The sequence below is a fragment of the Oryx dammah genome, unplaced genomic scaffold, assembly GCF_014754425.2.
Source record: "Oryx dammah isolate SB20612 unplaced genomic scaffold, SCBI_Odam_1.1 HiC_scaffold_26, whole genome shotgun sequence".
Classification (NCBI taxonomy): domain Eukaryota; kingdom Metazoa; phylum Chordata; class Mammalia; order Artiodactyla; family Bovidae; genus Oryx; species Oryx dammah.
The window spans coordinates 29,941,312-29,954,939 of record NW_024070210.1 but is presented as its reverse complement, the minus strand read 5'-3'; the positions used below and the strand labels follow the sequence as shown (position 1 = coordinate 29,954,939).

General features: G+C 38.6%; 2 protein-coding genes across 3 annotated transcripts in view; one reads left to right on the top strand and one right to left on the bottom strand.

Annotated features, from left to right (window-relative positions):
- Window positions 1-13,628, top strand: part of MNAT1 (MNAT1 component of CDK activating kinase) — a 226,251-nt gene that overhangs the window by 36,977 nt on the left and 175,646 nt on the right. The window lies entirely within an intron of this gene.
- LOC120852858 (glycine cleavage system H protein, mitochondrial-like) lies at window positions 963-2,028 on the bottom strand. The gene has a single exon (XM_040226322.1). The coding sequence runs from the start codon at window positions 2,024-2,026 to the stop codon at window positions 1,505-1,507; it is 522 nt and encodes a 173-aa protein (XP_040082256.1). The 5' UTR covers window positions 2,027-2,028; the 3' UTR covers window positions 963-1,504.

The following is a 13,628-nucleotide window of genomic DNA, read 5'->3' as shown; positions in this document are numbered from 1 at the left end:
CTCCAAATATATTACAGTTGAAATTTGAAACAAAAAATTGAGAGAATAAATGTTCTTTAAGAAATAGGAAATGTTTTCAGGTAGTATGGAGAAAGAGTAGAGACTTATAGTTCCATAATAAAACTGAATGTTTTTAGATAAATCAAGTTTGAGAGTTTCTGTTTTAATAAGTTGTAAAGTTTAGGTTTAGAGATCTGTTTCTCTTATAGTAAACATTTTTAATATAGGAACAGAGCAGGGAAATGGTTTCCATATGCTTCTTAAGGTGTTAACAATGTACTTTTGGATTGGAAATGCAATATAAACCTAAACTACATTTTGGAAGGTGAGTGGAGGAATATTTCAGTGGTAATGTGTACAAGAATCCCTTGTGCTTTATAAATTTGTGACTTTCGGTTTTGTGAGTTTCTAGAACATGCAAATTACTCCTTTATAAACCTGGAATCTAGCACACTTTGCTCTGTCTTGCCAGCTTACAGCCTTAGTTGGTCCAGTATTTCTTTTTACTATGGTTCATTCCTCTGAGTTCTTTGTTGGATACCTTTTCTTTGGGGAGAATTGAGGCCAAGTTTGGGGCCTATTCTAAGGGACTTAAAATATATAAAACAGAGAATGCTTAGGGGAAGCAAAACTCCAAGTGATAATTACTATTTGTCTGACCCTTCTGGGTGTTCTAATGATCATGGAGTCAAGAACAATTCAGTTTTTGAATTATAGTTAACTTTATTTCTGCTTGAGGTTGAGTATATAGTATTATTATATTATTCGTTTACAAAGCACTCTGGAATATATCTGCTTAAAAATAGTAGAATGATTGTCATTAATGATATTTGTAATTTTGAAGGGTTTGTTTAATACCTTTCTTCTTGGTTGACTTTTATTTTTATTTTTTTTTTAAGTTAAAATTAGCATCTTTATAAATACTAGGGAACATACTATGAAATATTAACAGCAGAACAAAATTCATGATTAAGAAGTTGAATATTTTATTATTAAATTGTTTATTCTTCTGCAAGGCTGTTACTTCACTGTATAAAAATAGCACCAGCAAACACAGTACATTGCAAAATTAAGATAGTAATATTCTTCATTGGACACTATACAACTAACAAACTTTTCTCCACTGGCAGTTATTTCTAGTGGGAACATAATTTTGACCCAAATCCAAGGATAGCTGTAAGCAAGTTACAGTGTCATATAAGGTTTAAGATAACCATGTTATCCTTGAATTACATAATTTTTGTAATTAGTTTCACCAGAGATAATTTCAGGGATTCTGAATATTATAACTGGAGCCTAGCCTAAAAATCACAGGATGCTGTGGAAAAGATGCACAGTGTTTATCTGAACTCATTAGGAAGTTAAGGGGTATTTTCTTCAGGAAACATTGTTACAAGTAGTTTCTTTTGCTAAAAGTTGCTTTTTAAATAGCTATCCACCACTAATTTAAGACAACTATGCTAGATTAAGTTGTTTCAAAGTGGTTTATTTAGGGGTTCCGTTTTCACTCCTCAATAGATTTTATGTATTTCTCATATGCTTCTTCACTCATTAGTTCATCTAGTTCTGAAGGGTTACTGAATGTCATCTTGATCAGCCAACCATCTTCATAACAAGACTTGTTGACAACTCCTGGATTTTCTGCTAGAGCTTTATTAATTTCAGTTACTTCTCCTGATAGAGGAGAATAGAGTTCACTAGCAGCTTTCACACTTTCCAAAGCACCAAACTCCTCTTGTTTGTTCAACTTTGTCCCAACTTCAGGCAGACTACAGTAAACAACATCTCCCAAAGCTTCCTTTGCAAAATTGCTGATTCCCACTGTTCCAACACCATTTTCTGTTGTTACCCATTCATGTTTTTCTGTGAATTTCCGCACCGACAGCAGAGCAGGGCCGGTGCGCAGCGTCCGGACGGCACCGGGTCGCAGTCCCCAGGGCCGCAGCGAGCAGGGCGCGCTGGGTGCCGAGATGGCGCGCAGGCTGCAGACCGCGGCCCGCACGCTCCACACCGCGCGCAGCGCCATGTTCGCACTTGGTTGACTTTTAAAAGTCTTGGTTGACCTTTAACTTTTTTTTTTTTTTTTGGTCTTTGTGGTAAAGCACACCAAAACACAAGGAGAAATTCAAATGGATTTTTGAGAGTTACTTTCTGATAAGGATTTTTCTAATCTTTCTTTCAGGATAATGACAAAATCTTCCAGGAGGAAGTAGGTCAAGAGGAGGGTTAGAATAATCTAGGAAAGTTTTGAAAAGTATTGTCCCTTCTACAGAAATGTATATAGCGTCCTAGGCATAGTTCTGCATGTTCTTTTTTCATTATTTCATTTAATCTTTTAATAACTCTAGTGGAGTTTTGTCGTAGCTGCACTATTTTATATTCCAGCAGTGTACAGGGATTCCAGTTTCTATATGTGTTGTTTTTCAACTTTGTTCATTTAACATTGTCGTTTTGAATTATAGTTTTGAGATTCATCCATGTTGATGCATATAGTTGTAATTTATTTCCACTGTTTTATAGTATTCCACTGCATGAAAGTGAAGTCGCTCAGTCGTATTCAACTCTTTGCGACCCCATGGACTGTAGCCTATCAGGCTCCTCCATCCATGGGATTTTCCAGGCAAGAGTGCTGGAGTGGATTGCCATTTCCTTCTCCAGGGGATCTTCCCGACCCAGGAATCGAACCCAGGTCTCCCACATTGCAGGCAGATGCTTTACCGTCTGAGCCACCAGGGAAGCCCTCCACTGCATGATTTTATTGTATTTTATTTATCCATTCTCCTGTTAATGGACATGTGTTGTTTACAAATTTGTTTTTGCTATAGGAAATATTTCCGTAACATTCTTGTACATGTCTCCTGGTATACGTGGTTTAGGTGTTCTCCAGATTGTATACCTAGAATAGAATTATTAGATAATTAAGCATGTACATGCTAAATTTTACTAAGAAATGCCAAATTGTTCTCCAAAGAGACTATATAGTCTACTTGCCTATAGGCTGTGTGAAAATCTGGTTTTTTATATCTTTGCCAACATTTGATATTGTCAGACTTTAAAATTTCTAAAAACTTTTAGATGTGAAATGGTGTGTTACTTTGATTATACAGTGTGTTTCCTTGATTGTTCATCTTTTCATGCTTCTTGGTAGTTTCTGGCTCCCCTTCTGTTAACGTGTTGAAGGTGAGAATCTGACCACTTTCTGCTCCATTTTTATTACTGTCATGTTGGTTTGAGTACCTTTATTTCTTGTTTGGATTATAATACTAGCCCATGACTTAGTTTATCTGGTTTTGCTCATGCCCCTTTTGTCTATTTCCACACAGCAGCCAGAATGATACTTTAAATAAGTATTATGTTACTTCTCTGCCCTAAACTCTGCAGTATCTTCCCATTTCATGCAAGTAGAATCCAGAGTCCTTATATGTAGTCTTTTCTGTCTCACATGATCTCTTTCCAGGCCCTTTGATAAACTCCATGAGGGCAGGCATCTTTATTTTGCTCTCTGAGGTATCCCCAGTGTTAATCAACAGTGCCTGTCACATGATGAATATTTATTACATGAATTTGAATTTGGCGACAAAATAAATGCCATTATGGCATATAGATTTTCCTCAAGTATATTTGTTTTCTGAATGAATAGAAATTTTCTATAAAACTAAACAAAAATGGAGAGCAATGTTATACTTGCTCTCATTTATGCTAACCGGTTTTATTTTCTCTTGTTGAACACTTGTCTACATGAATTAACACATTTTAGGGGATCTAATATTAGTTTTCATTATATGAGTTTTATAACAGGATACTAATTAGATAATTTAATATCAAAACTAGATATTTAGATCAGAAAATCAGATTGCACTATTGGTTTCATCATAGAGATAATCTCATTTCATGTTAATCACAAATGAGACCATCTAAAAGTAAAAAGGCAACTTGAGAGTTCTTGATTGTATTCTAGTGCAGAATGTGAAGTACCAGGTGCTAGGCTGAAATGAGTGATTCCAAACCCCTGAATAAGGGGTGGCTGAATAAGCAGATGAAGAGAAGGCAAAATTCAAGAGGTGTTGTTTTTAATGGGGTTAAATTGTGGTAGACAGTAGAGGAACTTTGAGAGTTGGAGCTGTTATATTTGATGTAGTGAGTGGAACTTTATTGTACCAAGGTGTTACATTCATTCAACCAATATTTGTTGCGAAACACAGGGCTTGGGATTCAGTAATGAGTATAACAAATGTTATACTGTTCTTGTTGAATACCCTGGCAGACATATTAAACACAGTTAACAAATATGAAATTATTGATTTTGATAAGTGGGCTATAAAGAATAGGATGTGTATCAGTTGGGGTTTAGTCAGGAAAACAAAACATCCTAGATATTTTAAGCCACTAGGAAATTAATATGAGCAATTGTAGACTTGCAAACCAGCTAGAAGGACTGAAGCAGCAAGGAAAGGGCAAATGCTTTATTTCAGGAAATCAGGAAAAGTAGGAATTGTAGAAAAACTGCTGCTAATTCCATTTGTCCGTATCATTGAAGTGGGTGATCCTAGGAGAACACCTGAAATCTAGTTGAGAGTCATAGTTAAAGCCATTTGTACTACATGTTATCATTTATGGAGGAAAAAGAGTGCTTAGGATATAACTCCAGGTATTTCAACTTGTAGATGTCTTATAGATGTGGTAAAGAAGGCATCTCTATTAATTAATTAATTTATATTTAAATTTTCTTTGGTTGTGGTTGGGTCTTCACTGCCACATGTGGTCTTTCTCTAGTTGCAGGAAGCAGTGGCTTTTCTTCTTGCGGAGCTCAGGTTGCAGGTCTGTGGGCTTCAGTATTTGTAGCTTGTGGTCTCTCGAGCACAGGCTCAAGTGTGGGCTCAGTAGTTGTGGGGCAGGGGCCTAGTTGCTCCATGGCGTGTGGCATCTTCCTGGAGCGAGGATGGAACCCATGTCCCTTGCATTGACAGGTGGATTCTTAACCACTGGATCACCAGGGAAACCCTAAGAAGACGTCTCTAAAGAGGAGATATTATTGGATAAGATCTTTCAAAATATTGGGGAGGTCAGTTTCTAATAAGAATTTTGATTATATTATGGCACAAATAAAGGACTAGTCCTGGATAAACATAGGGGGAGTTTTTCAGTAAGAATCGTTGTGAACACATGACATTTGGTGTTGAGACTTTTTTTTTTTGAGACTTGAATGCTGAGAAGAGACATCCATAGGAAAATTGGGGGGGAGAGAGTTTCTGGCCTTGAAACTTGAATGACTTTGCATGTTGAAAGGACAGAAAGAAGATTGGCTTTAAATTGGTAGGACATGAAACTGGAGATTCAGGTTGAGGTCAGATTATGAAGGGTCTTCAGGGCTCTGGTAACACATTTATTTTATGCTCTTCCATCATGAACAAGTGAGTGAAATGAGCTAATTTCTAATTTAATTCTATAGAGATGAATTTCGGGGAAGGTGATGAATGTGGGTTGGAGGCCATAGTAGAATCAAGGAGAGTGGTTGGGAATCTGTAGCATTACTTCAGATGGTAAGTGACAGTGGCTTGTAGCAGTGAGGATGACAAAAAGTGAATGGATTTTAACGTGTATTTTTTGGGTGGAGTCGGTTGATCTTGAAATCAGTTAAATGTGAGGAATTATGAAGAGAAATGAAGGATGCCTTCTAGGTCTTTGGATTGAGCAACTGGTTAGGTGGTTGTGACATTTATTGAAGTAGTAATAGTTGTGGGAGAAGCAGGTAGAGCAGGGTGAAGGAAACAAGAATTCTGTTTCACACTGTTGCTTTTGAGATAACTCTAGATGTCTGAGTGGTTGTTGATTAGTAATAGAACTGGTGTCTGGAGCTTAAGAATGAGATCAGGGCTGTAGTCTAGTTCTGAGAATCATAGTTAAAGCCAGTTTGTATATATGTGATCAGTTATAGGAAAGAGTGCCCAGGACATAACTTTGGGCACTTTTAGATGTCTTGTAGAGGACAAGGAGCCAGCAAAACAAAGGAAAAAGAGCAGGTAGGCAAGAGGAAAATCAGATAAGTGTGAGGTCACCGAAGCCTAGAGAATATAATGTTCCAGGTGGAGGAAGTGGTCAGTTGTGTTAATGTTGCTATGAGGTAGTGTAGGTTACGGGCAGAGAATTCTCTGTTAATTATTGGCTCTGGCAAGAATGAGGACATTGGTGAGATTCTTGAGAAATATTTCAGTGTAAAGTCAGGAATAAAAGATGAATTGGAATGAGTTAGAGAATGAGGTGAGGCAGTGAAGACAGAATTCTAGACAACTCTTGCTTCAGGAACTTTGCTGTGAATGGGAGCAGAGAAATTGGGTGGTAACTGGAAAGGAATGTAAAGTAAAATGTGTGTGTGTGTGTATGTGTGTGTTTTAAAATGGTTGTTCATACTGAAATGTGTTTATATTCCAATAGAAGTGATTCAGGAGACGTATAAGTTGATAATGCAGGAGAATAAGGGAAAAATTGCAGAATGAAAGTACTTGAGTAGAGATTGGAAATGAGTTGGAGGCACAAGAGGAGGGAAGAGGCTGGCCCTAGATAAGAGCAAGAATACTTTTTTTGCATTTTAAAGGCATGCAGGTAGTGTATAAAGATAATATAGAAGCAATTGGGTTGATAGAATTAGTGTTTAGAAATGAGGTGATTTTTGTATGACCACATCCCGTATTAATATAGTATGAGGCCAAGACACCGGCTGTGAACGAGGTGAGACTAGAAAGTGTTGGAAGTCTGAGGCGAGAAGAGAAAGTATGAAATAGTTCTCTAAGTTTGGGAAAATGAATTTACTTAGAAAGTGTAGAAGGAATGTCTGGAAGTGTTGAGTGCATATCAGAAATCTGTGGTAATAACTTTAAAGTGAATTCAGTCTGTAAGGATGATGGTTTCTCCAGCAAAATTCAGCCAGCTCAGTTACAGGCATGGACTGGTGGATAGATGGGTTTAATAACAAATGGATAAGGAGTATAATAGAGGAGAGGGGGCAAGTGAGTTAAGTGTATTTGCAAAGGATTGCTTATAATACTAGATGCTGAAATCTAAGCTTGTGTAATTTAGGACCTTGGGGGGTGATGCATAGGGAAGAGTAGTAGTGTCAGTGGGAAGGTCCTTGTGGGGTCAGAGGACAGAGTGATGGTACTTAGTGCAGGTCATCTGAAAGGAGAGGGCTTCTTAGGTAGTGCTAGTGGTAAAGAACCTACCTGCCATTGCAGGAGACACAAGAGATGCAGGTTCGATCTCTTAAGTCAGGAAGATCCCCTGGAAGAAGAAATGACAACCCACTCCGGTATGCTTGTCTGGAATATCCATGGCCACAGGAGCCTGGTGGGCTGCAGTCCATAGGGTTGCAAAGAACTGGACAAGACTGAAGCAACTTAGCACATCTGAAAAGAAAAGAGGTGTTTAGATAACTGGATGCTAGAAATAGAGAATCCAGAGATGTATCTATTGATAATGACAGTATTGAGTTTGAAGGTATGAGGGTGGATGACTCAAGTGTGATGGGGCAAGAGATCATTGGGGTTAAGGAAGTCATGGAATTAAGTGCCTAGGATAATGACTGGCTCATTTATGAGGATTTTCAAGATGTAAAAATGATAGGAATAGTGCTAAACAGGACGACCATATGTAGGATATAGAAAACTGTTTTAGAAAGAGGGGAGTGGCTACAGTTAGTGGAGTCCATAAATGAGATTAAAGATGGTGGAATTTATAATTAGTATGACACTGGCTGAAATGTTTGGACAATATGTATACATATTGGGAATACTGTATATCATTCACCATATATGGGCACAGAGGGTGATGTGGAGAACATGAGAATGGAGTTGTATGCGTTTGTAATGGGGAAAAATGGTGTACTTTCATTTGAGACAGTTTAGAAGTTGTTTAGTGTTCTAAGAAATCAATCTGGGTAGTTGAGGAAGTAGGAATGTACCTACAAAAAGCTTTAGTAAATTAGCTCTCTAGATTTATAAAGTTTATATAATCTCATTTTTGATACTCTGTATATAAGATTATGTATTTAAAGGTAGGTTTGCCAGTTGCTTAGATTTTTTTAAATGTATTTTTAATTTTGATAGAGGTCAAGTGATCCAGATAAAGGTATTTTACCTAAAGTCATATATTTTATACATACTTTAAAGCCTTTTATTTATAACTGTTATTCTTTACTTTTATGTAGGTTTTTGATTCCCCTGGTGAAGTTCTTTTTTTTTGTTTTTTTTCCCCTCATTCTCATTCCATAATAAATGTTGGGAAAACATTATGGTTACTTCTACACCCAATGGGCTTCCCTGTGGCTCAGCTGGTAAAGAATTCGCCTGCAATGCAGGAGACCTGGTTTTGATCCCTGGGTTAGGAAGATCCTCTGAAGAAAGGAAAGTCATTTCATGAAAAGTCATGAAAGGAAAGTCATTTCATGATTGTATCTACTCTGCTGAACTTAATGGGCTGGGTTCTGGACAAGACCAGAGAAATCTGAGAATTCATTCTTTTGACAGCAGTCCAAGGAATACTGGACAGGCCTCAGGTCTTTGCTGGGCCTGAGCTGGTGATGTTGAGGTTTTGATTTCTTTATAAGATCCTGAGTTATTATTTAGCCAAGCTTGCTCTGCCCAAACACCTTCAGTGATTCAGGTTTTGGCTGCAAACCTGTGATTATTGACCACAGGATGTGAATTGACAATTGGCTGGTGGGGACTAAAAGTAATCCTTTTATCAGAATAGGGGTGCATGAGAGTCATATTTATTATTATCACCTAATATTATGATTAGCCTTTTGACTCAGATTTAGGGCTTCACTCATAGCTCAGTTGGTAAAGAATCTGCCTGCAATGCAGGAGACCCTGGTTTGATTCCTGGGTCGGGAAGATCCCCTGGAGAAGGGATAGGCTACCCACTCCAGTATTCTTGGGCTTCCCTGGTGACTCAGCTGGTAAAGAATCCACCTGCAATGTGGGAGATCTGGGTTCGATCCCTGGGTTGGGAAGATCCCCTGGAGAAGGGAAAGGCTACCCACTCCTGTATTTTGGCCTGGAGAATTCCATGGACTGTGTAGTCCATGGGGTCACAAAGAGCTGGACACGACCGAGTGACGTTCACTTTGACTTTCACTGACTCAGATTTAGTTCACAGTGGGTCTGTGTTCTCATCTAGTAGTCATTTCTTCAGTACTCAGATGTATAATTGGAATAGACATAATGGTATTTGCTTGAACATCTAAATTGATTCCTTGACCAGTGGGGTAAAGGTTATCATAGTGTGAAATGTCAAGCACCAGCCTCTAAAACTGCCTTCCCTTGGCCTGGGAGGGAGAGCAATTCGTTTAGTTTGGAGTTAACAAATATTCTAAATGTAGTAGTGAAAGTTAATCAGTCGTGTCCGACTCTTTGAGACCCATGGACTATACAGTCCTCGGAATTCACCAGGCCAGAATACTGGAGCGGGTAGCCTTTCTCTTCTCCAGGGGAATCTTCCCAACCCAGGGATCGAACCCAACCCTCACTGCAGGCGGATTCTTTACCAGCTGAGCCACAAGGGAAGCAACATTCTGAATAGAGGTATGCTTTTCTTACTCCTAAGGCTGTGGCCAGCACTGCTATCTGAACACTTAACACAGCGTTTAATTTACCAGTATGGTATCTTGAGCAACATTTTCTCTTACCAAGAGTCCCAATCTATTGGAAAAGATATGTGACGTTTTCATGAAAGTTCATGAAATCATTGATCTTAACACTGACTACTACACTTGTACTCTAGATTGGTGAGTGAATGAGTGAAGTCGCTCAGTCATGTCTGACTCTTTGCGACCCCATGGACTGTAGACTACCAGGCTTCTCCATCCATGGGATTCTCCAGGCAAGAATACTGGAATGGGTTGCCATTTCCTACTCCAGGGGATCTTCCCGACCCAGGGATCGAATCCAGGTCTCCCGCATTGCAGTCAGATGCTTTATTGTCTTAGCCACCAGGGAAGCTCATAATGGGCTCATACATGCAGCTAAGATGCTGGATTGGAGGTGATACTCTAAAAGGGTGGGCACCAATCCTCCAGGATGCTTTCTGTACCATAAATATTTATATGGGTATGACTGTTATTTTGAGAATCCCTAATAGGTAAAATCGGCTTATCTGGTGGCTCAGTGGTAAAGAGTCCACCTGCCAATGCAGGGGACATGGGTTCAATCCCTAGGTTGGGAAAATCCCTGGAGAAGGAAATGGCAGCCCACTCCAGTATTCTTGCCTGGGATATTCCATGGACAGAGGAACCTGGCTGGCTACAGTCCATGGGGTCACAAAGAGTCAGACAGGACTTGCGACTAAAAAACAGTAGGTGAAATACATCTATCCTAGAACCAAGGGATGGGAGTGGGAGTGGCTTCACTTAGTGGTATACCAAGTCATTACTTGGGGAATTTGTGTTTTGCATCCATGTAACTTTGGGTTTAGTGGACTTAGAGATCGTTGTTTCTGGAGCTGAAAATGTCCTGTAGGGAACACTGTAAGAACTTGGTTAAACTTTAAGCCTTGGCTTGTTAGGAGCTGGGCCACACAGCAGGAGATGGATGATGGGTGAGTGAGCGAAGCTTCATCTATATTTACAGCTGCTCGCCATCACTCACATTACCACCTGAGCACCCCTTCCTGTCAGATCACTTGCAGCATTATATTATTATATTAATAGGAGTGTGAACCCTACTGTGAACTGTGCACATAAGGAATCTAGGTTGCATACTCCTTATGAGAATCTAATGCCTGATGATCCGATTCTACAATATGGTGTGTAATTATTTCATTATATATCACAATGTAATAGAAATAAAGATTAATAATAGAAATAAAATGTACAGTATAATATAAAGATAAATAATAGAAATAAAGTACACAATAAATGTAATGCTCTTAAATCATCTCAAAACCATTCCCCTCTCCCCTCGGTCCATGAAAAATTGTCTTCCATGAAGCTGGTCCCTGGTGCCAAAAAGGTTGGGGACCACTGCTCTAAAGGACCCTCTCTTCCTCTGTATACCTGTATATATTTTTGTGCATACATTTATGTGTTTGTATGTATATATGTTTAAAAATATGTGCTTTTAAAAGCATTGAACCAATTTTTTCAAATGCTGAAAATATATATTTTGGGGGCAAAATTGCTATAAACTTTTAGAGTTTATAGTATATATTAAATTTACATAATTATATAAACTTTTGAAGAGATCCTGGGGAATCTGTGTCTTCTTATGCCTTGTATTGCTAATTCCATTTGTCATAGAACCTTCTATATCACATCCTTAAATATAATATTATAGGTTATAATGTTCTTTTCTCCCCCCTTTGTTATGTGTGTGGTTTGTGGGATCTTAGTTCCCTGACTAGAAATCAAACCTAGGTCCTTGGCACTGTAAGCATGGAGTCCTAACCACTGGACCATCAGGGAATTCTCATGGTTACAATATCCGTGGTGGAATTAAAGTATTAAGGAAAAGTCTGTACTGTAGATAAAGTTTGTAATGATAGGTGATATGGAAAATTTAATGGAGAAGGACATACTACTCCAGTATTCTTGCCTGGGAAATCCCATGGACAGAGGAGCTTGGCAGGCTTCATGGGTTACGGAGTTGGACACGACTTAAGTGACTGAACAACAACAATAATGTAGAATTTAAACTGATAAACATCAGTTATATTGAGAGAAAACACATTTATTTTTCTTTGGAAACTTAATTAACAATTTGTGTAACACTCCAAGGTATTTAGAATTATCAAACTGGGAAAAACCTTAGATATAAAACAGAATTTGACTTCCTCAGAGTTCATCATATTGTGAGAGACAGAGCTTGGATGGCAACCTAAGTCTTATGATTGCCAAAGTGGAGTTTAATTATATCATCATGTCTTTAGTATGTCACTTAAAATAATTTTTGTGTGGTCAGTGATACTTTATCTTTTTGAAAAAGTGTGTTCTAGAGTTGTCTTTGGTAAGAAAACTAACTTTATGTGGTAAATACGAGATTTATCATTTAAGGAAATGCATTCTAGAATAAAAAAATTTCCATGGCATGATCTTAGGAGATATAAGTACTTTTCACAGTGGATTCACATATGTCCTCATATTTTTGAGTAACATTTCTAGAAGAAAGTTAATTTATGGATTAGTATTGCTTTTATGGTTAAGGCAATTGAAGAGGTAGGTTTTAAAGCAATCTGGGTAACAAGTCTCAAGCTTGTCTGTTATTTTATTAATTGATTTTCCTTAATGTTTATTGGATATTTTCCCTGGTGGCTCAGACGGTAGTCTGTCTACAATGCGGGAAGACCCGGGTTCAATCCCTGGGTTGGGAAGATCCCCTGGAGAAGGAAATGGCAATCCACTCCAGTACTATTGCCTGGAAAATCCCATGGACAGAGGAGCCTGGTAGTCTACAGTTCATGGGGTCGCAAAGAGTCGGACACGACTAAGCGACTTCACTTCAAAATGACTAAATTTTGAATTCAGAGTTCCAAAGAATAGCGAGGAGAGATAAGAAAGCCTTCCTCAGTGATCAATGCAAAGAAACAGAGGAAAACAATAGGATGGGAAAGACTAGAGATCTCTTCAAGAAAATTAGAGATACCAAGGGAACATTTCATGAAAAGATGGGCTCAATAAAGGACAGAAACGGTATAGACCTAAAAGCAGAAGATATTAAGAAGAGGTGGCAAGAATACACAGAACTATACAAAAAGGATCTTCATGACCCAGGTAACTATGATGGTATGATCACTCTCCTAGAGCCAGTCATCCTGGAATGCCAAGTCAAATGGGCCTTAGGAAACATCACTATGAACAAAACTAGTGGAGGTGATGGAATTCCAGGTGAGCTATTTCAAATCCTCAAAGATGATGCTGTGAAAGTGGTGCACTCAATATGCCAGCAAATTTGGAAAACTCAGCAGTGGCCACAGGACTGGAAAAGCTCAGTTTTCATTCCAGTCCCAAAGAAAGGCAATGCCAAAGAATGTTCAGACAACTGCACAATTGCACTCATCTCACACACTAGCAAAGTAATGCTCAAAATTCTCTAAGCCAGGCTTCAGCAATACATGAACCGTGAACTTCCAGATGTTCAAACTGGTTTTAGAAAAGGCAGAGGAACCAGAGATCAAATTGCCAACATCCACTGGATCATCAAAAAAGCAAGAGAGTTCCAGAAACACATCTATTTCTGCTTTATTGACTATGCCAAAGCCTTTGACTGTGTGGATCACAATAAACTGTGGAAAATTCTGAAAGAGATGGGAATACTAGACCACCTGACCTGCCTCTTGAGAAATCTGTATGCAGGTCAGGAAGCAACAGTTAGAACTGGACATGGAACAACAGACTGGTTCCAAATTGGGAAAGGAGTACGTCAAGGCTGTATATTGTCACCCTGCTTACTTAACTATGTGCAGAGTACATCATGGGACATGCTGGCTGGATGAAGCACAAACTGGAATCAGGATTGCTGGGAGAAGTATCAGTAACCTCAGATAGGCAGATGACTCCACGCTTATGGCAGAAAATGAGGAGGAACTAGAGAGCCTCTTGGTGAAAGTGAAAGAGGAGAGTGAAAATGTTGGCTTAAAAC